Source organism: Linepithema humile, chromosome 2, assembly GCF_040581485.1.
Source record: "Linepithema humile isolate Giens D197 chromosome 2, Lhum_UNIL_v1.0, whole genome shotgun sequence".
NCBI lineage: Eukaryota > Metazoa > Arthropoda > Insecta > Hymenoptera > Formicidae > Linepithema > Linepithema humile.
The window spans coordinates 1,115,356-1,139,840 of record NC_090129.1 but is presented as its reverse complement, the minus strand read 5'-3'; the positions used below and the strand labels follow the sequence as shown (position 1 = coordinate 1,139,840).

The following is a 24,485-nucleotide window of genomic DNA, read 5'->3' as shown; positions in this document are numbered from 1 at the left end:
AATAAGAAATACAAAAAAAAATTGCATCAATAGGTGCAATATTGCGTCAATTAATCTGCAAAATATAATATAAAATAATTAATTTTAATTTTATAATCAAAAGAGAAAGAATCAGAAATAAAAAATAAATCTCTTATTCAAATGTAAAAGTAAAATATATTAGAATAAATACCTTTTTGTTTCATTGTTCATTTTTATCTTCATTTAATAGAAAAATTTTAAAATCCTTCTCTCCTGCTGAAAATTAATTATCCGATACTGCAGAAATAAATTCTTCTAGAATAAAGTGAGTTAAATTAATTTTCCCACGGAGTGTCTTAATCATAGAGGAAGAAATGGACTGCGCCGCTTTTTTAGAGAACGAAATTTTATTCGACAAAATCATCTTTACATGCGTAACGCTACGTCGCGCTGTAGATTATATCGCTAATTAGGGTCGAGCTCCAAGCCGCGGCTGTAACAGTCTTCGACAGGATGCGACATGTAGCGAAGGAAGAAAGTGCACACGTCAAAGTCAATTTTGCACCGTTCAGTTTTTCGAAACAACACAATGGCAACCTATAAGTTCGAAGAATTCTGCAAAGAAGACATACACAGGTGAGATCTCATAAAATTTCTCATTTTATCAGATCGACCGCTTTTTCAACTTCTTCCATAAATCGTCTTGCCGCTATTAGCAAAAGCCTCCCCCGCACTTTTTCGCGATAAAATGCGCATGCTCTACAAACGTATTCAGCTACTTTTTCTTTTATTTCCTTCGCATTAATATTCAGGACTCAGTCATCTTAGCGAGTAAATCACAAAAAAATCATTATTATTCAAACTGTCGTCAACGTTAACAACTTTCTTACCCGCGTGAAAAAATCTCAGGCGTCAAACGCAACTGAAGAAACATTAGAATAATCTCTGCTCCCGAACTCACGTGTTAAATAACTTTCGATCTCGTTAACGGCGTGTTAATGCAACGTTATAACACAGTGTTAATCGGTAATTCTAAACTAAATGAAGCGTGAGTTGGTGGAAGCTGGTGCGTTAACCGTGACTTTCAAGCGGTGCAAAACTTCCCTCGACATGTGCAGCTTCACAAGCGTTCGGCGGATGTCCGCCCAATATGGCTCGTTTGGGCGGGCATAATCGCACCGATCACCCCACACCGGGCGGGAGGAGAGGGGTTTTACCCGAGTCGCCGACTAGCTTCTTCTTCCTCTTCTCCTTCTTCCTTTTTTTTTTTTTTCGCAAGCTTACCCTCCGGCCGTGGAGGAAATCGCCGTTTTAATCGTCTTTAACAAGGCCCGAGCTGCTATCTATGGCTGCGGTAGCAACTCGGATGCGATGTGTATAAAATATATATATAATATACTATATGCATTCATTATATACATATACATGTGTGTTTATAGGTACATATATATCTCTCTTTTCTCTGTATCTAAACAACGAGCTCTATAAACTATATATATACCGCGCGCGCGCGCGCACGCGCGACCGCAAGGGGGTTGAGAGGGTTGAAGGAGGCCGCAGATCGCGGCGGTCGCGCGCGACTGCAAGATTCTAACGCCTCTCTCTCTATCACGACGATTTCGAAATTGCTTAATTGCTACGTCCGGCCGCCTTTCACCAGTCAGTCCGCGCGAGAGACTACAATGACACACGTAATTATTGTATCCTAACGAGCCGAAAGCTCCCGATACGCGATCTCCTCGCTCGACGGAAGCCGCAACGACGGATGCGCAGTGTCCCGAAATACCCGAATTTCCATGATTATTCACTGTCGCGTGATCTTGTTAACGTTGTACAAAAAGACATTCTACTGAAAAATGTCAGAAAGTTTGCATTTTCTGTAAATTGAAATTAAAAGAATTAATTTCTAAAGAAGGAAAAATCGATTTCAAATGCTCCATTGAATATGTTTACATTTTGGCAGCTGCAAGAAATAATATGTATTAATAATAATAACATGTTAAGTAATTAAAAATAACACTATAAATCTTCAATTTCAAACGTGATTTTATTAATATCGTATAAAAAGATATTTTATTAAGAAATACGAGAAAATTGTAAAATTCATACAATTGTGAGTTAAAATTGAAAAAAATAAATTTCCAAGAAAGAAGAATCGAAGGCAAAAGTTGATTCCAAATGCGCGATTGTGGAATATATATGTTGATATGACTACTGTAAAAAAGAATATATGCATTGTAATAAAAATAATATTATAAATTTTCAATCTACCAAAACTGTAGATTTTACTTGAAAAAGGTGATCTCTTTTGGGACAAAAAAGCGATATCCAGAAACGTTCGTATCGAGGGACACTTACACATTTGAGAATAATCATCGAATGCCTTAGACTAATGGTTAAAATTCTACGTATCAGTTAATACTAGATAATGATGAACAACCCCAACGTAATTGAAGATCGTCGCATCACGAACGAAGGGGAAATCGTGCGCTACGTGAGATTATCGAGAATTAGGAAACGATTTGTCGTCCTCGTTCTCGCATGATAACACATAACTGTGGAAGTAGATAGACAAATGGATTTACGAGCATGCCCAGCACATGTTAGGGTTTGAATATTTGTTAAGTACTACGATTTCAAACTACTAGAGATTGCTACTGATTCTCGCTTCTTCATGACGCCCACACGACGCGTTTATCCGCGCAAATCGACCTGCATTCGCGGCACGCGTTTAACTCCTCGCGTTTCTGTCTCAAATTAACAGATAACAAAGTCAATCGTCATATTTCTGGGATTTCTTTTAAATATTTAAGTGCTGCTTTAAGCAATGCTGATAAAAATGAAGGAGAAAAAGACATTTAATTATCTATCAAAATGAAAATTCAAATCGTAGAGTTAAGCAAGACACATCTAAAGCAACCAAACGTGACCGTCTAGCTCGATTTATGCATTAATTTCACGTATTTGATTTAATCTTTCAGCTTAATAGCTAAAACATGCATGCGTAGAATACGGATATTATAAACGAACCGTGCACGCTGAATTACATATTGCGCGTCGATGCGGAAACACGGCAAAGTCCAGCGCGTCCGTGTTCGATATTCGACGAATAAGTGCGTCGCGTGGAGCCGGTTTAAACAAATGATAATGCAAGGTGATAAATTAATTAATGTGGATAAAATCGCGGTCGTGTTAATGCTTAGCTCAATTTTCTAGCCATTAGAGAAAGTGCTCTACCATATATTCTTCAAATTAAAATAATCACACACACATCGTATACATATCATATGTGTAATATATATATATTTATATGACTATCGTGACTAGGAAATTGCAGCGAAACCTAAGCGTGATCACATATTGCATCTATAAAAAATGGATCGTATTGTACTACAGCGTTATACGTCTCTATGAGAATTGAATATGCATACCGACGAAGCGTATTCACACCGGCAATGCGTGTATATATATAAGACCTACCTAATCAATTGCTTAATATCTTACCGGTGATTAATAATTTGCGTATAGTCCACACAGCATTTGTCGCGCGGGCACGCGGAGCCCGAGCGACGTGAAGAGTGTTTACAGATTGCGGAATGAAACGGAAAAAACAAATTTTGACAAAGACGAATGTGTAACTTGTCTAATTTCTTCCTGCTCGAAACGTCAACGCTAACAACCGAACTCTCGCCCCTCACAAATTCGGGGCGAGAATCAATCACAAGTCGCGTATAATCTCACCTCCTCTAAAATAACTTAACGTTTATAATCTCTGCTCTTTGTAACATCTTCATATACGAAACGAATATACTTCATGCGCGATTCGCATCAATCGGAAATAAAGGATATTCATTGAATAACAAGGTTCGTTCCGAGCGTGACGCCGCGAAACGACTAGGAACCCGTCGCGGGAAGAGAGTTTATTACCGTGGGCGATGATTCGCGATTGGTCGCCGCATTCCGGCGAAATGTCGAGTCGCATGATCGGGGTGGGTGACGGGATGCTAAACTAGACTCAAAACAGTTTCCCCCCCCCCCCCTTTCGGGAAAGCCAAGATAGTGCTGCCGCTTCCGTTTGACAATTGCTCGACGAACGCCGGTCCGGTGAGAGAAACGCATGTATCGATCGCTACGCACTTCATCGATACCATGCGATTCGTGTGTTCCGTGACGCGCGCAATTATATTTACAGAACTGGGGACCGTCGCGAACGACGCCCGTTTGCGAGGGGGAAAGCGGGAACCGACGACGACATCCGCTCTCTTCCCCGGAATCTCGATCTGTTACATCCTACATATATATCTATACACGACAGTTTCTCTTTTTTTTTCTTTTTCTCGTCACGGTGAAACAAGCGGGACGGGGCTGAGCTCCGTTCCCGTCGACGGGGAGGCGAAGCGCAAGTCCGACGCGCAAACGTTTCTCAACGCGTGACTCAAAGCGAGAATCTCATTGTCAAGCCCGGTGTTTTTTTTTTCTTTTTTTTTTTTTTCCTTTATCTTTCGAAAGTTTCAACGTGGAGTGTCGTGCAAAAAATTGTTTCTCGTTAGATCGGTGGATTGTGTTACTCGTCGTGTTGTGGGACTTTGCTCGGCGATCGTGCTTTAGCAGAGGTATACTTGGAACCGGGCACCATGCAAAATCACAACCGCACTGTCCTAGACCGGTTCGGGTGGCGGATCACCCCCCTTAATGCCCTCCCTAGGTTGAATCATTACCTCTGTCTGCTCCTTGGTCAGCTCGTGATCCTTGGTGATTTCGAAGTCCTGCTCGGCCAGGAAGCTCCGGCGAATCGCGCCGTTCGCCACCGAGGACAGATCGCTTCTCTGGTGCTGCGTGTCCCGCCACGGTGTCGTCAGGATCTTCAATCTCTGCATTGGCGAATTTATTGGTCGATTTACATTTCGCGCGTTTTCGCGTCTCGCGTTCAAGATTGTCGTTTCAGTCGACGTAAGTTGATCCAGAGGTGAAAAGTTTATTTGATCAATTAACAATAATATTCAACGTGCATCAATTATCTTGGATAATTAACGGAGTTTCATTCCTCATCAAAGCAAGCGAAGTGGCAGTGTCGTAAAAAGAATTGACTCCAACTTTCCATTATTTTCTAAATTAAATCGTCACTTTGTAATCGAAACGAAATACTCACTTGAACGAAGGTGCCGGGTGTGACGCTGATTTTGTAGATCGCCATACCTGGGATCATGACGATGGAGGAGCATGCGATCAGCCAGCCCAATATATTCGCCCAAACAGGATAAACGTAATCTTCGTACGACAACGGTTCGTAGCCCATTAGACCGTAGACGATAATGAACTGCAGCGAGATCAAAGAAACAAGCATACATATTCAACCGTAAACGACGAAAATCACTTTTATTTTGTTACGTTCGCGTTGGGGAAAGAATTTTTTCTAAGAATTCTTAACGGTGCAAAAAATGTACTCCGCTTCTCTGCATATTGTGACGTACCATGAGAAAGAGCGGCGCTACGAATTTCCAGCACACTCGCCAGTACACGCCGGGCCTGAATCCGATCATGTCTTTAATATCGGCGCAAAATCGGTCCGTTCCGTAGATCCAGCTGACCGCGATTGTTTCGGCTAGAACGGCGAACAGCATCGAGTATCCGGCCGCGTATCGATCCAGTAAATGGAAAAAGTAAAACCCGCCCTGTGTCAAAAAGCAATAAACCTTTTTTTTTACGACGTGACGCATACGCATACAACAATCGTATAGTTCCAACGGCATAAAATTTCAAGGAACGTGCGAAAAATATTTCAAAAAAAGAGTCTTAAAGATTTGTGTCTCTCGATTTTATGACATGTATAAAAAGTTTCATAAAAATCCGCAAATTCATGATTAGAATCTGCTTCACTTACCTGTGAACAAGAGGCGAGTCCGACGAGGAAGTACAGAGTGAACAAGCACGCCACAAAAATCTCGCGATTGTTTCCGATTATCGGAAACTCGTCGCTGAGCGCCGTTATAATCGCCTCCGAGCCTCCAAACTATAAAATCATATTAATTCTCATCCTTCAAAGTATTAATTTTAACACTTAACGAAAAAGTATCGTTTATAACATCAAGTCTCTCAATGACGTAAGAAAAGAAAAATAATTATAATTGTTAGAAAAATTAGAAGAATTCCAGTACACAAAAACAAATAACGTTAAATAGTTCCTGAGACAAAGCGAAGATATACCGAGCTGTCCAAACCGAGGGTGAGCAGCATCATGAAGAAAATGAGCGCCCAAAACATCGAGCCGGGCATGGTAGCGATGGCCGCCGGATAGACGATGAAAACCAAACCGGGTCCTTCTGTGGCGACGTCCTGAATGGATTTTCCGCTGGCTCGCGCCATGTAGCCGAGCACCGAGAATATCACGAAGCCGGCGACGAAAGACGTCGCGCTGTTAATCAAGCTCGTCAGCAAGGCGTCCCTGCGAAGAACGTCGGTGTCAGACGCGGATGTGATGCGTGGAAAAAAGAAATCCGTCATTCTTACTTGTAAACGTTGTTGTGGTACTTGTTGTAACTCGCGTAAGCCAGCAGCACGCCGAAGCCTGGTCCCAAGGAGAAAAATACCTGCGTCGCCGCGTCCACCCACACCTGGAAGGCGACGAAGAGAATACTCGCACACGATAGAACGCGTTTGACAAAATTCAATCAATATACTACAAGATGATAAGATTTTTTAAAGCTATCTACTACTTTATCTTAATGTTATCAATAGCAATTAATCGCTACGCAGCGTTAAAAAGTCCAAACACATAATTTAAAAATTGATAAAATACAGAATTCTTAGAAGTCGCTGCGTCGAAATCGTAACACGCGCGCTAAAATAGCAAATTCCCGACCACACATCTATCTACAACAGAACAGACATTGTATTTGCGAGCAATCCCGCGCGCTAGGGCGGGCAGAAGCCGAAGAAAGCGGAGAGCGCGGTCCATACATCAACCCGGCCCTGTCGTATATCCGGGGATTAGCGATGATCAACAAATCCACTTTCTCACTGTTATAAAACCCACTTTAGCGACGATGGCTAAGGCGGCTAAAGTCGGCGAAATGCATTTCGCGCGCGGAGCGGACCGATAGAGGGTCGAGCGGGCGCGTTCCAACGTGCCGGCGCGTGCTCGGCCGAACTCTAATGTTCATTATGACAGCTACACAGAGTTTCCATTTTCACCGTCGTCAGTTAACCCTGCACGTTCCTCCTACCCCATTTTTCCCATACCCGCGGGTCACCGTGTCCGTCCGCCGCCGCGCCGCTTCCGCTCCCGGCCCCTCGCCGGCCTGTAAACGCATTAACTCCCGAAGTTTTCTCCTTTTGTCGCGAATACGTCGTGGCTCATGGCAATCTGGGTCACCGATAAAGCGATCGCCGGACCGATATACTTTTCTCCCGCTGATTTTATTCAAAAATCCTGCGCCTGTGTCGCGAAAAATTTATCAATATCTCGTTACGGAAGGATAATGTTCCTTTTTTGCAACACGCTTATGCCCTTCGCAGCGTATTATGTGGTTTGAGGGTATTATTTTTTACCATCAATCACGTGATTTAGTTGTGCGATAACTAAACAGCATCGCTTGTAAATCGCTTCCAACTATTTATTCAATTATTAATTCCTTGTCAATCAATTTTGTCTCTTTATCGTCTCTTACTTTAATCGCAATAAAATAAAAAATCTAATAAAGAAAAGATTATAGGAATCAAAGCGCAGAGATGGCTTGCAGCGCAAAAATTTACAATAAAACATGTTTATTTCGAAAAGAACGCGATAAATGAGTTGAACTCTTGCCGAAAATCACCTCCAAGTATTCAAATGTCGCATACAGGCACTTACCTCCGCCTTTGTGATAGCAGTGAAATTTGGACTGAGGTAATAGCGAATTCCTTCGGCGCTGCCCGGCAGAGTGACGCCTCTTATCAGCAGAATCAGCAGCACTGCGTAAGGGAAAAGAGCGGTGAACCAAACCACCTGCAACGAAAAAATTATGTACGTAGTGATGCTCAGCGGCTCTGTTTGATAGATGTACAGCGGTTCGCTGTAGATTCTGAAGCACTCGCGGAAAGTCAAAGCCATGTGGAAATCATCCCCTCATCTTCGCGATCCCTAATCCCCGACGAGGCATTCAGCTCACCTTGCCGGAAGTCGAGATGCCCTTCCACAGAGAAAAGTAGCAGACCAGATAGACCACGAGCAAGCACAGCGCGATGTCCCACTTAATGGCGCCGAGATCGTGCAAGCCCTCGCTCTGGTGCAGCTCCAGGATAGCGCGACTTAGGGGAAAAAGTTTTGTAATGCACACGGAGATCTTGCAATCAGATCTTACGTCAATTCAAGACTAACTAACATTTAACAATCTGTGATCAATTAGTTTGAATTTTACAGAGCTCGTTTTTTTGGTCTATTTTTTGATATTAAACACAGGTTAATATTTTGTTAATTTTTTTATCGATGTTAAACGTTCATGTGAAACATTTTTTTACAAATGGAAATATCGAGATAAAGCATCGAAGCGTCGCTCACTTGAAGTATTCATGCGCAGCGCTCGTATGGTTGTCCGCCACACTCTGAGCAACGGCGAGATCCGATTCTCCGTCCAAAAACCGGGTGACATTTCCAAAATTCCTGTTCACCTCGCTGGTCACCACATCCTCAAAGTTCGAGATGTTCGCGTCGAACTCGCGGCACAGCGGCGTATTCCAGGGGTTATCGCAGGTGGTCCACGGCAACATCGTGGAGAACGACGCGAAGAAGTAGCGAAGCGACCAGGCGATGATCACGTTGTAGTAGAAATCGACGTAAAATGCGATCAGGACGACCGCGTATCCGATACCTGATCCGGAACAACTTATATTTTCACACGTGGAACGTTTTTAATTGACTGTAAGCACAATGATAAAACTTTCCTTCTTTTTCTTCAAAAAAAAAAAAGATATTTAATTCTTGCATGATTCTCTCTGAAAAAGTCGATGTAAAATAATAATTGCGTTCAATCGATCTCGCTATTCAAAAAGAATAATCGTGTAAAAATAATCAAGTTTCAAACGTTGATATTGTCAAGAAACTATAATTTTATTATCTGGAATCATAATTGCCGCTTATTATTAATGACTCACATAACAATTTTATAGTACAAGCATCGATATCTCTAAACGTCTAAACGGATTAGCGCGGCAACATGAAGCGTGCGTGCGGGAGTAAGAAAAATGCATTTGTTTTTCCTCGTAGCGATATCTCTTTATCTGCGCATTTCCTATGCAAATGTCATCATGACCTTCCGTGCGCGATCGTACGTACAACGGGTGTCTATCTGCCGCGTGGCGCAGAATCGCGTCGCGGCGGAGGATCTCGCACGATCGATCACACGGCGATCAGCGAGCGGACGGGCGGACGGGCGGGCGGGCGGGACGAAATTGTGGCCGTGGAAATGAAGTTGGAAATCGGCGGAAATGGAGGCTCTTTGCGCGGAGAGAGCAACCGTCGTCGCTTCTCGCATCCCGCTGTGCGCGCGTCCGCCGCGCGATTCCCTCGGATTTATACGCGTCGCATAAAGTAACCGCGGCCATATCCACGACGATTCCACGACGAGGCCGCGCCGAAGATATATGTGCCGATTATATGTGTGCTCGCACATCTGCGCTCTATACAGAACCCGCTACTCCCGCTTTATTAGAGGCTAAGAGCGCGTGGCGACGGACATTGCCGGATTTCGCTTCGCGCGCGCCGAAGCGATTGTCACCGCCGCCACGATTTTCTCCTACCAGAGCTGGAAAAAAGGAAAAGTCCGACGAGTCTCGGATAGAGAGGCGAGAGGCCAGCCGGCTCTGAATACCAATATCCCACCTCGCGAGGAAAGAAACGGCGCGGGGAGAATATAATGAGAGTAAAGAGAGCCGTTACGGCTCTTAAACCTTCGAGATTTTTCCCAGACGACTCGCGGTTCGCTACGCGCGCGAAATACTTATATTTTTTCTTTTTTTTTTTCCCCCCCACTCATAATCTTCGCACCGTCAGAGATCTATGCGTCGTAAATCCACCACGCACGGCCGGCATGCGAGTAAATTCAACGGCCAATCGTCGTTGCGAAATTGCCGCGAGGAGCATAAACTTTATAGATGTGGCGAAAGAAATAGCGAAACCAGTGCAAAACTGTAATAAATATGAATGGCGAGATTTGTTAATGTTCAATAAATTTTAACTGGGATTTTTTGTTAACTGGAAAATTAGAAGTGTAGAGTTGACGTCTAGAATCCTGGAATTTTTTCAGGAAAAATCAAGCCAGGATTGATAATTTTCATAAATTGATACTTGGCTAAATTTATAGTACAATTATATCGTTGATAATGACAACGCATTTCATTACACTTTAATTTGAGCACTCAATTTTGATTAAATATGTAATATGTATCGCCGACGGATTTTTTATCGCAGATTGCAAAAATCGGTGATTTATTTCACTTTCACCAACTAGAAATCTGTTATTTCTGTATTTCTGTAGTTTTTTTCCTTGTCCATATTTGCCTGCGGGCGCACATCTTTGTAACATCTAACTGTACTTGCCTTTGAAGAGCGGTACCAGTCGACCCCAGCACGTGATAGCACCCTTCCTGTTGAACTGACCGAGCGCAAGCTCCATGTAGAACAGAGGAATACCGCCGACCACCAGCATCACGCAGTAGGGGACGAGAAATGCGCCTGTGAATATGAAGAAATCCGATTACAATGATACATACGCTCGGTTTCTCTCGCAGGACAATCGATTGCAAAACTAAAAATGAATAAATCAAGCTTCGAACGGTCTCGGCAATGATTTCCAAACAGCGCAGTGTTTTTCAATTTCTTTTCTTACAACCAAACTGTTAATCGCGTCAGCAAAAATGTCCTAAAATTCCCTGCGTTTTTTTCGTCTGGTTTATTTTATTAGCTCTATATTGTATTGTAGATTTCCCTTGGAACAGTCATCGACGCAACAATTGATCGAGCGCTAACCTTCGGGCATTATTAGCATCCTCAATTAATATTGAATCATAATAATGCGATTTTATCTGATCACCGTAGTCCAACTTCTTGACGTAAGTCGATCAAGCGAGATCCGATTATTCCACTGTCCATCTGGGAGCAAAGCTCTTGCGGAAAATCTTGAATCTTAAGACAAAAGCCTATTGTGCGACCTGGGAAGCGGCGAAAGAGCGAGAAAAGATGTCCGAAAAAGAGTTGTGCGTTACAAAAGAGGGAAGAAGATAAAAGGCGAAACAAATTGGAGAACGAAAAGTCGTAAAAAAAAACTATTAAAGAATTATTAGTATTGCAATGCGATTTTAAAATACGCACACCCTGCTTAAATGCAATTAATTTAAGTTGCGAATTCCATATCGAAAAATTGAGAGTCAAGGTTTTTTAATCTAATTACGCCTGCGAAGTAATTGAAAATTGTTTCACTTAATAACGTTACCGTAACGCAATACAGAATCTTAATTAGACATCGCTAATGCATGTATCTAAGCGAGAAATGGACATCGGAGGCTTTATCACAACGTCCCGAGTGACCGACTCGTCCGTTCTAACGTCCGCGAAGCCTCGCGCACTCGTAAGTAGAAAGACTTTTCCAAAATTATCGCACGCATTTTTGGAAAAGAGTTCACAGTTCTCCCGTTGGCCCGACGATCGACTCAGTCGCGTCACGGTGTTAATGTCACCTTGCCGCATTTCCGAAAGTTGACTATCGAATTACGTGCCTAAAAGCACCTCGCTACCGGTGCTCTAAATAACGCACAATGCAGTTATGGAACTAACCCGCTGGTATGAGTGCGTCATATATCGCATTTTTTCACTGAGCGGCGTGTGTGTTGTCTTTCCGTCTATACACCAAGTCCCTTTATATAATACCAATCGAATTCGCAAAATCCAGCGGCTTTCTGAAAAGACGGGATCAGGTAGCAATCGCGAATCAATATATTTTATACAAAAGTAATCATTTTTCAGTCATTTCTTTATGTGTGCATGATTGAAGATTTTTTAAATACTTAAAAAAATTGCCAAATGTTTAGAATTGTTAGCGCCCTCACTTAATATCGCGTAATATCTTTCCCTATTTTTCAAAAATGTTTGAAATATATAAATCCATAAAAAAAATTTATATCTAAAAAGGAAGAGAAAAATTTGAAATATCAAGAAGACATAAATATTTAAACATATTTATATATTAAATATGCATAGCATTATCGCTCAATATTAATAACTTTTTTTATAGAAAGAAATAATTTATATCACAGTCATTGTTCAACTTTTCGTTGCAAAGACCTTTGTCGAAGAATTTGTGAAGAAAACGTTGATGTGAAATTATAATCACTACTGCTCTCGCGCCGCATAAATAAATGACAGAGTAAAAGGCGATCAAAAAGAGAAGAATAAGGCTATTACTGCTTATTTCCTTGATCTTCCTTCTTAGCTCCGATGGAACTTCCGTTCCGTCTCCATGGAGATGTAATCGCATTAAGAAAGATATTGTCGTTGAGTAACCTTGATTAATTTCCTCCCCCCCTTTCGTCCGCGCTACGGCAGAGATCTACAAATCGTTGATCGATCGTATTAAATATCACATTCTCTTAAGTTGACTGCTCGTCACCGGTGTTACTGGTTTCATTACGCGAAAAATTAGTTACAAATTGTCAATATCCAAAATAGCGAGCCGATTTTCAACGTTCAATTTCACATTTTTGCAATACATCCCAAGAATATTTTATTCAATTTTCAAAATTCTTCTAAACTTTAGTTTCTTGCGCAAACAATTATGTAGGTATATTTTTCTGTACTTGATGTCTGCCTTTTATTTTCCTTTTTTTCAAATTCATTCTTCGAGGAAATAACGAAACGTCGAAGATCTGACAAAAATCCATCCCAGATCTAGAGCGCACCCTTCTTTCTTCTCCCTTGACGTGCCGCTAACGTCGAGAGCAAACGTCCGGCCTCGGATAACAGTTCCGCTTAATTTTCTCCCTTTGAACGCGGGCATGCACTCACGCAAAGGCTTAGTGCTTAAAGCTGCATTTTACGCCCGAACAAAGACGAAGAGCTCGTTCGAATAAAACGTAATGCATTCTCGCGAGATAATCGCGCCAATTGTACTCCGTCGATCGAAGTGCGCTTTTACAGAAAGATGCGCGAGAGCTCTAGGTCGACCCGTTAGTGTTGATGTCGTCGATTAAGTAAATTCGACCAGCATCTCAACAAAATAGGAATCTCGAAGAAATAAGAGACATAATAATAAGAGTAGAAATTTATAATAAATATTACAACAATTCGTAATGCATTCAACTTTAAAAATCGATTTTTCTGAAAAATTCTCTCAATAATAAACCTCGAATTTAGTAAAAATATTAATTATATATTTAAAATTTATTTAAAAATAAAATATAACTACAAAATTAATTCACTAACCAACTTTTCGCGCTAATCATAAATCTTTTGAGAATACATGTGTCAGATCTGTTATTCTCTTCGGCGATAAATTATATTCAGCGTTGTAACAATTCGATACTGCGCCGACAACAAATTATAAGGCACGAGCTGCATAAAAAGCGCCAAGTCTCAGACAATGAGTTTCCTTATAAGTAACATTGCGTAAGATCACTCGATTCTTGTCGATTGAGTAATCTGTATCGATGCATTCAAACCGGTCTAGAATTTCAATTAGCATCGAGGAGTAGCGCTTGTATTATTCAAACGCAGAGACGTCACTTCTCGATAATCGGGAATCGTGTGCGTTTGACCAAACGGGAAAACAGGATAATTCACGTGAGACTTATGCAGATAAAAATTTCCGTAAGATAATGATAACGAAATGCAGACGGATTCTATGAATCTCAAACGAGGAAAACGCGCAACAGGCGCGCGTCGCACGTAAACTAAACAAACACGCGCGACGAGCCCCGCAAATGCGATGAATATTCAACGAATAAGCATCCTGCGTTTGCCTTTAGCATAATTTTATTATTTCAACGGAAAGACGTGCGCATTGCTACTTTACAAGTGCCGTGATTAGATGAAAAATCATTCAATCCAACATATTCGACCTATTGAAGTGCGCAGATAGATGTTCAGAAGCATAAATGTTAATCGTATGTTAAATTGCAACGCAATTTGAATTTTCCCGAACAATTTCTGCGATTTCGATGAAACTTCCGAGATTCGTTTCGGCTTGCCCGTCGCGGAGGGATCGCGCCGCGTTACGCACACGTGCGTCGTCGCGCGGACAATGTACCGTTGTCGAGGTGCCAAATATGAACGGTAGGCAGCCGATGCATGACGATACATGCGATACGTGCACGCTGCTCTGAATTATAATCACGAAACAACACGTTAATAGCGCCCCCCCCGTAGAGCGATAACGACGCAGCCGCCGTACGGTGGGGTGGAGCGGCGGCGTCGCGCACGTCCATGATCAAAGGCTCGTCCCGAATGGGAAATTATAATTAATTAAGGTAATTGGAAATTAGCGACCGATCTTGCCCATCCTAATGGCGCGGAGCCGCGCGCTCTACTCCGCTCTTAATTGAGTTGGCAGCCGCTTTTGAGGAGCCTCTGTATCACTGACAGCGGCCCTAATCGCATTCCTACTGGGGACTCGATAGAGTCGGCTACTAATGGCGTCGTCGCCGTCGTCGTCGTCGCCGTTGCCACAGCGCGAGCTTAGCAAAAGTCAATAAGATTGCCGAGCGTTTCCCCGGATCGTGCCTCGAGCGCGGGAGGATCGATCTCAAGAGCGGAAGATCTCGCGCGTGCGGCAAAATCAAGGTTTCGGTATGATAATCGAGAGATTTATGTCAATTCGAACGCAGAGCGCGCTGTCACGTGGTCTGCGAAGAACGCAGCTGAAAGACCGCGACTTTATTTCCTCGTTCTTAATAGATTCCCTTCTCTCGAAATTCAAGCCGATCTTTAAAAGTTATTTAACGTCAAAGATTAACTTTCGCAAAACTAGGCTGCAGCCGAATAACTTTTCACGCAATTTTGGATCAATTTAACTTTTAATCTTACGGGATTTTAATTTCAGATTCTGGTATTAAAACATACTAAAACACTTTTTAATTTTGAAATGCCAGAACCACTTGAAGGAATTTTTACTAACAATAAGGAAAATCGTAAAATTTGAAATTGATAACTATTGCACCTTGCGATCTCGAGAAGATCGCGAGATTATCTTCCCAACAAATGTCGCGTTCTTCCGAATAATATGCCGAACGATTCATTCATTGCGATTTATTTCCGACTGCCCTTGGTTGTTATTATTGCATTTCGTCGGTACTATTTTAACACCAATTACAGATGTGATAACTTAACGTGTCAATGACATCGAAAATATCTTTGACATCGCTTACAGGCGACTTGTGCGCGATAATCTCGTTTAATCGCCCTAACAATATACGACACATTCACAGCGTTAAGATTATGCGCTATTAAAAGTAAGCGAAGATACTGTCGCGCGTTTCAAATTATTATTCAATACGTGCTCTCCCTTCTGTCTGGCGAGTCCGTCGCTGCGCGGTTCTTCGCCTTGCGTGGGTTCGCTGCGAGACGAAGAGGATGACAAGCGACTTGTTCCGACAGCTGTAAATATTAATTCGCAAATCGCCCTCTCATTATCTCGAGACCTGTTATGCAAATTCGGCGCATAATATTGGCGCGCGGAATGTAATAAAACAGTGCGCACACGATGCATTAATTATTTGCGAAATTCGCATCCGCAAAGCGGCGGACAGCGCGATTGTGCTGCAATCCACGGTAACCGAGAGGTATCAGGCAAACGAAACGTGACACATGACACGATGTCTAATCATAATCGTTTTCGCTTTTTTAGAGAAACGCTCTCAATTGAGATCCATCCCGCTAAGAGAACCGAGCGGTTTCGCGCAGAAGCAATTGAAGCGACGACCACGTAATTTGAATTACTTCGCACTCGCCCGCGTGAAAAAGGGTTAATATCATTATGTGCTCTACGATTTACTCGACGTCCTGCAAATTGCTCCTTCTCTTTAATTATAACCAATTTGGACACCTGCAGGCGCGTGCGCTCTCTTTCGCTCGCTCTCTCTCTCTCTCTCTCTCTCTCTCTCCTTCGCCGCCGAGAATCTTTGCCGAGCGAGGTCTAAATCCCGAGGTCATTTTCCGCGAGGTAAATGCCAATTAGCCAACCGGTTAGCGCGCGGTATTGCTCGCCTGCTGAAATACATTACGCGACGACGCGTAGCGCCCAACCCCCGAAGTTAACTGCGAAATAACGTCCGATGATGTTATACGTGCCGTTGACGAAGTTTCGCGACGGGAGTGTCGAATGAGCGAGATGCACGTGGGAGTGCCTGTTACGCGAGAGCGTGAATTTGTGAAAGAAAACGACGAGAATGTCAAGGATGGAAACGAAATCAATTTACAATCAACCAAGATACACCTCTGAAGTGTAAACATTGAGAACGACACGTGGCCGCGGCAATGACGCGAGCGTCGAAGAAGTAATTCCCAATCAAATTCATCGCCGCTATTACGTGAGATAAAAAACAAATTAAAAGCATGTATGTATAATTAACGCGATTCTGTAAAGATAATTATACATAAGCGCGGCAACAGTTGACTCCGGTCAGCGTTTCTTATCAAGGCGCGACATCAATTAGCATCGAGTTAGCCAACTTTTCTCACAATTAGAGACGCGTGAGGATTATTTAAATCGCAATGAAACTCAGTTGACGCGAATGAAACCAATTACCGTTATCTCACGAGGTAATTTTTTCTACTTCTTTTTTCTCGCGACATAAAGCGCGATCAGCGATGCGGAAAATCGCGATTCAAGAAGGAACGTTGGAAGAAAAAAAAATTTGCTTAGGCAAAACTGTAGCTTGTCATTCCGCAACAAACGCTGATAAGCGCGGAAGGGGAGGGGGGGTGGAATGGGGTAGCGGGGGCGCAGGAGGGGGTATGAAAAAGCGGATTATTGAAATCATATTCCTCGCGCCACCGCGTCCCGTCAATGACAGAGAAAAGCACTCGACTCGCGCGAAATAATCGAAAATAAACCGCGCGGAAATCGCGCGGCGGCCCGCGCGCGAGCAGAGAGTCCGCACTTACCACCACCGTTCTTGTAGCAAAGGTACGGGAACCGCCACACATTGGCGAGGTCGACGGCGAAGCCGATAACCGACAGCAGGAAATCGAGCTTTCCGGACCACGTTTCCCTGCCGTCGCCGCCGTTGCCGTCCTTCGCGAGATTTTTCACCACCGTCGACGACATCTTTCGGGTACCTGTAAAACAGCGGTGTGATTACGTGAGGCTCCTTGCGCGAAACAGTGCAGCGAAGAAGGGGACACTTGCATCCTTACACTGGTGATTTAGGCGAGAATTTATGCGATGCGTATTAGCGAAAGAGAGCTATTAATAATTTATTATCCGCATAATTAGATAGCATAATACCGTGAGAACACTTTGTATTCGGCAATATAGGCTGCGCCTTGCGTCATTCTCATCAATAATGCATTTCTAAAGATAAATGTTACATTGCTTCTTATTTGAGACTTTCTACCTTGTGGTTTTTGGATTCTAAATAACTACGTATATATTGTGATATCAGAAGTTTGATGTCACGTGAAGTTGTTTTGCGTGTCGAAATATGTAGAAATTATTTTTGTCGCGCGTCGTCATTCGAATTCGGCACTGGAAAAAATACCATTTTTAATCATTTTTTAAAATAAGGCTGCACAAAATAATATTTAAAAAAAATTAATCGTATACATATTAGAAATGTATTGTCTCTCGTCTGAAAGCGTAATATGCGAAGAAAGAGGGGGGAGAAAAATGAATAAAATAGCACCGTTCAATTCCTCCGCTGGATAAAATCAGAAAAATTAAAACGGATATTAATCTATGTGCCAACCGATCGACACAAGCACGTAACCGTAACGCTGCGGATCGCCGAGTGCAAATAAATCTGTGCGCGCTTATTGCGCGCGAAATTACGCGCAAGGTCGCGAGGAGTGAAAGGAGCCGAGGCAAAAGGAAGGCGGTATCAGGTGAAAATAGAAGAGAGGGGGAGGGGGGGGGGCGAGCGGACAGGATAACGCGGTGGAAAGGAAATCGGCGATACGATACGTACGCGTATGTCGTTATTATATTATTATTCGCGGACGTTATATATGTATACGTGTGTGAGCGCGTCGCGTGCGCGGTGTGCGGCGCGGCGCGGGCGCGTGTAATTTGGTGACGACAAGTTATCGATAGCCCTTCAGGCGACAACGCTCAACCCCCAACGAGCCTCATTGTACCCCGTGACGGGTACCGGTCAAACAGCGGTATATTTCAAAGGCGATCGCGGGCGATCCGGCCTCGAGGGGCCACTCGACGAGGGGTTTTCTGTCACGCGCACTGATCCACGCTTATCCACGCAGACCGACCTGGTTAATTGATATTCGGCGGTTGCGGAGACACCTACGAGCGCGAGCGCGAGCCGACGCGAAGATGAATGATGACGAAAAATCGCGCTGGCCGTCAGCCGCGGGCGCGATCGTTCGTTCTTGCCTCCGTCATGACAACGAAGAACCGGTTTCGTTGAAGACGACCTGACAGGATTCATAGATTACAAAAGGAAAATATGAATTGATTAATGAAAGGAAATATGATCTGATCGATTGAATAAACTCGCAAATCAATCAATCGAAGTCTAGAGAGGGACATGACAGTGAGATGTTGCCTTTTCAAAAATTGTCATTTAATCCATTTTTAATCAAAGCGTTCTGAAATTTAAAAGTAGTAGTGCTCAGAAAATTTATATAATAAACATTTGTCACAAATATATTAATAATAGCAAATGCAGTGGACGATTGATCGATCAAGCATTATTGATTGCAGAAATCTATGCTGCAATTTTGTTAATTATAAAATTGCCGCAATTGCTACGATTGCTGCAATTTGGTTAATCATATAAAATAGTACTGTTGAATTTTTGTCTATGAAAATAAAAATCAATTTTTAATTACTGCATAACTATAAAATAATCCTTTACTAGATTGTCGTGTATTTTGTTTTAACAATAAGTTATTAATAAATATTTTGAATAATCGTGAAAATTCCAACAATACTTTTCAAACAAGATTAATAGCACGTGTGTGAAAATTATTTTCAAACGAAAATATTAAATTATTTAACAATAATAAAGTCAAATCTATCCGTTTCAATAATTAGAAATTTTCTTGTGCGGAAGAATTAAATGTATAACCGTTCTAAAATCTTTCTTCCCGAAACACGTGAACGACAACTTTCATCCAAGACATCGTTGATCACTAATGAGTGTTCCGAAACTAGTTATAGCAGGGATAATGAATGAAGCAGAAGCAAGAGAAGGAAGAACGGCAAAAACAATATTCTTTGGAAATCGAATTATGTTGATGTATTCCTACTGGAGCTATCATGCTCACGCGAATATTGTACTCTTTTCCCGCTGAGAGTATTTTCCGAATCAATTTTCAAGAAACTGACGAATTAATATATGCAACCGCAATCGAGAAATAAAAATAAGAAATCGCTTACATGTAATACATGTACGCCTGCGAATGCACATAAGAATAGACGAGAAAACCGCAACGTGAATCGTTCGCCGTAAAAATCTTAATCTTCTTTTTGACACTCGCGTTATTTCTGCTGCACTGAACACACCGTAATCTTTGTGCTAATATGTTGCATCTTAAGATATCTAGATTTTTTATTATAAAAAAATTTTTGTTCTATTAATAGTTCAAGAAAATTATAAAGGAAGTTGCAATATATAGCTCAAAGAAAAGATTTGTGTAAAAAAAGAAGCGAACTTTCGTCTAATTTTTGCAAATTCTGTTCTCTTTTCTTCCCGGACAAGATTTTGTGAAACAAATTGGGGATTAGCTCTCTTTGTGCAGAATTACGCTTGTGTCTTCCCATTTCACTAACAAGAAACTAAACATTAATACACCGCACACAAGTACTCGTATATTAAGATGACACTGAACAAGACTCTCCAGCTGCTTGCACAGTCACTTATTATTAAATACCTTTTGCGGATAATAACTGATTATGAATCAAAACGGAACGTTGAAAGAAAGGTTGCGTGCCATTTTTTCCGAATGGAAATGTGCGAAGAAATCACAATATCGAGGCGTTATCTCAATCATTTAAATAAAACCACCCACTATATCCACCCAACTCTATATTCTAAAAAAGTTACATGTGAAATAAATATCAGTACACAAGTACGTCAGGAAAAACCGATGAGTCTATTTTTATGCTTATATTTTTATGCTGAGATACTTTAGCTGAGACAAATAAGGTGATGTATTTTTTCAAGAAATATGTGAACGTAAAACTCCATTATATAACCGCCACAAATATTCTCAGTATTAAATTGTGAAATGTACTTATTAAAAGCAGTTGTAATAATTTTTCTTACATATTTATATATTTATATTCTGCTTTCGATATCTATCAATTTTGCGTTGCGCAACTCTCAAAGAAGATTATCGATATATTGGCTTTAACATTTAAATACGCTTAGTTATCAAAGAAGTTTAATTACCTAGCACTACTGATTAGACAATCACTGATTCATTCCACTCTACTACTCTGCTGCGGTTTTCAAAGAACGCGGCTCCTAGACACACGCGACTCGAAACTTTCATGCATCGAATATTTTGTATAATTATTATAATTTATTCAATTGCTGAAAAGTATTTACGTTGACGAAGGAAATGTTGAAACGCTGTCAAAACTAATTTCCGATTTAATACTCGTCGTCTAAACGACAGAGATTCTGAGCATGAAATAATATTCATGTATAAATATACTTCTTCGACTCTTAATAGTAGAATTTAGAAAGAAATCGTCATTTGATATATGTAATTGGTTAAAAAATATATCAGACATCTGCGTGCGAGTTGGCATATAAATAAAGTTCAATCTCCAATTATTTAAGCAAAGATTATTATGCATCTAAATACATAAAACAAATAATAATTACTTCTAGAATGCAATCAAATCTATTAATGTTTTGAGAAATCTCAGTATGCGCAAATACCTATCCATTATAAATGCAAATAAATACTATTATAATATTATTCTTTTAACAATAATATAATTAGCATAATATTTTTTTGACAATAACACATGTTTTCTTTCAATGCTAAGCGTGTGATAGATGCACAAAATTACAAAAGAATCGCGTCTTCCTTACACAACACTTGTCACAACTTCGGCAATTGCAATTCCACGTTGTTCGCGTGCGTTTGCTTAATTTAAGAGAATTCACTTAAGGATCTCCAACGTCTATAACGTATTGGCGTAAACAAAGACGAACACATAAGCTAATGACTAGATTTCTCACTATTTAGAAAGATGATACGCGTCACTAAAATAAACCGCGAAATGCGCGCAATACGAATAATTAATCTTTATTAACGTTTCTGCCGCAAAACATCTTCATAGGAAGCATTTCATAAAGAATATTTCACAAGGAAAAATATAAGCATAAAAGTTTCCTTCAAATTTCCATACAATTTCCATCCAATCATCTACAACGAGAAAAATTTCGAAAATAACACTTATTTCTTCACACATTTCGCACACACATTCTTAAAGAAATACTAATCACAATATTTTTTAATTTTTATATATCAAAGATATAATAAACGTTAGATAAATATTCTGCGTTGAAAATTATGCAAATTGAAAGATATAAATGTTACTTCTGTCTTCATTGGAAAATAAAAATAAAAGATTTGCTAAAGTTGTGCGTAGTAATGGAAAGATTCACTGCATTTAACGATCTAGGATTCGTGAGATACGAAAAAAAGGACCTAGCGCGACAGTCTTTCTGACTATGCAAGGGCCGTTTACTTCACCAACTTCTTCAACGCAGGGAAAACCCGAAATACCGCCGATCGTTGGAGCCGGTTGATCGAGTGAGGCGAACGACGGTGAACTGACTACTTCGCGCGAGCGTGTGTCGTCTTCCGATTTTAAGTATTTAGATAATGACATGCAAACGCGTGGTCGGCGAGAATATATCGATAGTGGGAAAGAGGATCGGTCGAGCGCGCACAGTTTCGAAGAAATTGGTGGACGGGACAGGGTGGGGAATTTTCTACACCGCGAATTTCCTGCTAAATTTGTGAGACTTCCTTTAACCGGCGATTAAATCCTTGAATCTGACATTCGATCTTCTCGAGCGATCGCTCAAACATCAGTGCATCGCGTGATGACGCTTCATAACGAGAAATACGTCTTCACTTCTAATGTTAATTTCCTTTCGTAAAAAAACGCGCAGTAAAAAAAGCAGTTCGCGCGATATAAGAATGCATTTATTATCGAAACTGGTTTGAATGAATGAATGAAAACTTCGTTGACGCGCATTTTGATTCTCTATCCTTTAAAATTCTCATTATTATCATATATTAGGACGATACGCGATCGATATTGCCCGATCGATTAAAGTTCTTTCTGATGATAGCGTCATAACACACAATAGTTTTTCTTGATTTTTAATATTAACCAACGAATGTGAAATCCTCCACGTGAAATAAGTGTTGCTTTAAATTAACTAATCTTAAATATAAACGTTTATGCTTTCAAGTGCACATTTATGTAGCACAAAATCCCGTTTTCAATTTCAATTGCATTCTGATGGATATAAAATTTACTTTTGCTCAAGAAAAATTGAAAACGTATCTAGAATTGTGTACAAGTTTCCAATGTATTCAATCTTATTTTTTAAATAAAATAATGAATGTTTTAATAAAGCTAAACTTTGAATTAAAATTTTGAAGAAGTAAAATTCACTTGCATTAAAACTTTTTCATTCCGCAAAAAGTCTTCTTTTCATCAAAGTTTTAAATTATTCACAAAAATGATTAAGATTCAAATTAATGAAAAAATTATAGGAAAATAATTTATAAAACGATAATCATTACATAAGAAATTTTTCGTGCTTAAATATAGTGTTCAACGAAACATTAATAAATAAATTAAAAATATTCAAAAATAATCGATTTATAATAAAATAGAAGTTATTTGAACGAGAAGCACAAATGTGCTTGTGAAGCTTCTGAAGAATTTAGTATCAGAGTTTGATTTTACAATCCATTGAAAGTATACGGACAGATTTGGAAATATTGTGACTTCCAAAGAAATCTAGAAATTATATTATGACGTTAAAAAAACTGACAAATATAAAATAAGTACAAAAACAAAACAAAAAAATAAATTCTCACACTTTCATGACATTATTCACCAATTTATGACGCCAATTTGAAATAGCAATTACTGTTCAAAGTACGACTATTGTGTCCTGCACTACATACAATTATGCGAAGAAAAACTATGCACATTAAAGGAAAAAGCGAAAAGAACGATAAAAGAATTAAAATCACCGACCGAACGCTACGAACGCGTTATCGATACGGAAACAACGGGCTCGTCCTTGGCTTTGATTTTATACGATGGAGCTTAGATCGGAGCTTGGAACGGCGACGTAACGAGATACGTGCGAGATGCGTGTACTTACCGAGTATCGCGCCGAGGACGACTAACGAGCGACGGCGTCGCCGTGAATGTTGCAGCTCGGTGAGGCACCGCGACACTGACCACACGACTCCACGTTCCACGGCAGAACTCCCGCGACGAAGACTCGCCACAGGGTCAAAAGCAACTCGAAACTGGTATCCGTCAGACCCATCCCCGTGTTAGCGCGTCGTCGTCCCTTGCCTTTCCCTTCTTGCCTTTCTCGTTCCGCCAACCCCAAAGGCGTCCGGTGACTCTCTTTCGAAATCCCTCCGCGATACTCCTTGCGCGTCGCGCCGGCGGAGAATCCCGGCGATTTTCAAAGACGCGCGCGTGCGATCGGTCGCCGCGGCTCTCCCGCTTGCGGCTCTCGATCGCTCAGACGGAATGTTCTACTCGCGGCGCGAAATCGCGCATTCCGACGCGAGCCTGCTCATGCAAGAAGCGAATCGAAGGACGCGATTGGAGACTGGCTTGGAGTAGCACGGTTACATGCTTGTCGCGACTTACTTCAGACGGAGGGGACGCATGTCTAGTTTCAAGATGAAGATCGTGAATTTTTATCTTTTCGTTCCCTCTCGATCGCACGGAATCAATCTAGCACGGGCCGAGGGTTACGTGGGAAACTGACTGTGATGATAAAAAGAAGAGTTTGAGATATGAGAGGTGCAATCGGTGATCTGATAGTATCCTTTCCTGGCACAAAACAGAAGAACCTCGTCGCAAACGATCGAAAGAGTAAGTGGCGAATTTTAGCGCCTGTCCACGCGTATATACGCGCCGCGGTCACGTGGTGCAATCGCTACGCGCGCGCCGTCTTCGGGCGAGAAATTCTGCGCGGCGCGCAATGTTACATATTTAATATTTTAAAGCTGTGTCTATCATGCATTGTATTTGTAACTTTTTACTCGCTCTTCGAGTAATTAGCCTCTAATCAAACAAATGTATCGA

The 24,485-nt window shown here is 41.2% G+C and overlaps 1 protein-coding gene across 6 annotated transcripts; it reads right to left on the bottom strand.

The window, feature by feature from the left end:
• Nucleotides 1–349: 349 nt before the first annotated feature.
• Nucleotides 350–24,277, bottom strand: DAT (Sodium-dependent dopamine transporter). 6 transcript variants are annotated; one of them, XM_067348818.1, is made up of 13 exons: nucleotides 21,911–22,031; nucleotides 17,090–17,263; nucleotides 10,535–10,669; nucleotides 8,498–8,807; nucleotides 8,109–8,247; nucleotides 7,811–7,945; nucleotides 6,469–6,572; nucleotides 6,166–6,403; nucleotides 5,843–5,971; nucleotides 5,433–5,633; nucleotides 5,111–5,278; nucleotides 4,680–4,832; nucleotides 350–576 (listed from the first exon to the last, which is right to left on the bottom strand). In XM_067348818.1, exons 1-13 carry the CDS (start codon nucleotides 22,014–22,016, stop codon nucleotides 559–561), a joined length of 2,010 nt encoding a protein of 669 aa, XP_067204919.1. In that variant the 5' UTR covers nucleotides 22,017–22,031; the 3' UTR covers nucleotides 350–558. The 6 variants fall into 6 exon arrangements, with proteins under 6 accessions (XP_067204919.1, XP_012231440.1, XP_012231439.1 ...); XM_012376017.2 differs by lacking the exon at nucleotides 21,911–22,031 and adding an exon at nucleotides 23,539–24,277 and having other exon boundaries at nucleotides 350–4,832; XM_012376016.2 differs by having other exon boundaries at nucleotides 350–4,832.
• Nucleotides 24,278–24,485: the final 208 nt, after the last annotated feature.

Coding starts and splice junctions, on each gene's coding strand:
- DAT (XM_012376016.2), bottom strand. CDS start 22,016: ATGTCATTATCTAAATACTTAAAATCGGAAGACGACACACGCTCGCGC. Junction 7,946..8,108: donor GCATCTCGACTTCCGGCAAG/GTGAGCTGAATG, acceptor TTTTCGTTGCAG/GTGGTTTGGTTCACCGCTCT. Junction 5,279..5,432: donor TAGCGCCGCTCTTTCTCATG/GTACGTCACAAT, acceptor ATCTCGCTGCAG/TTCATTATCGTCTACGGTCT.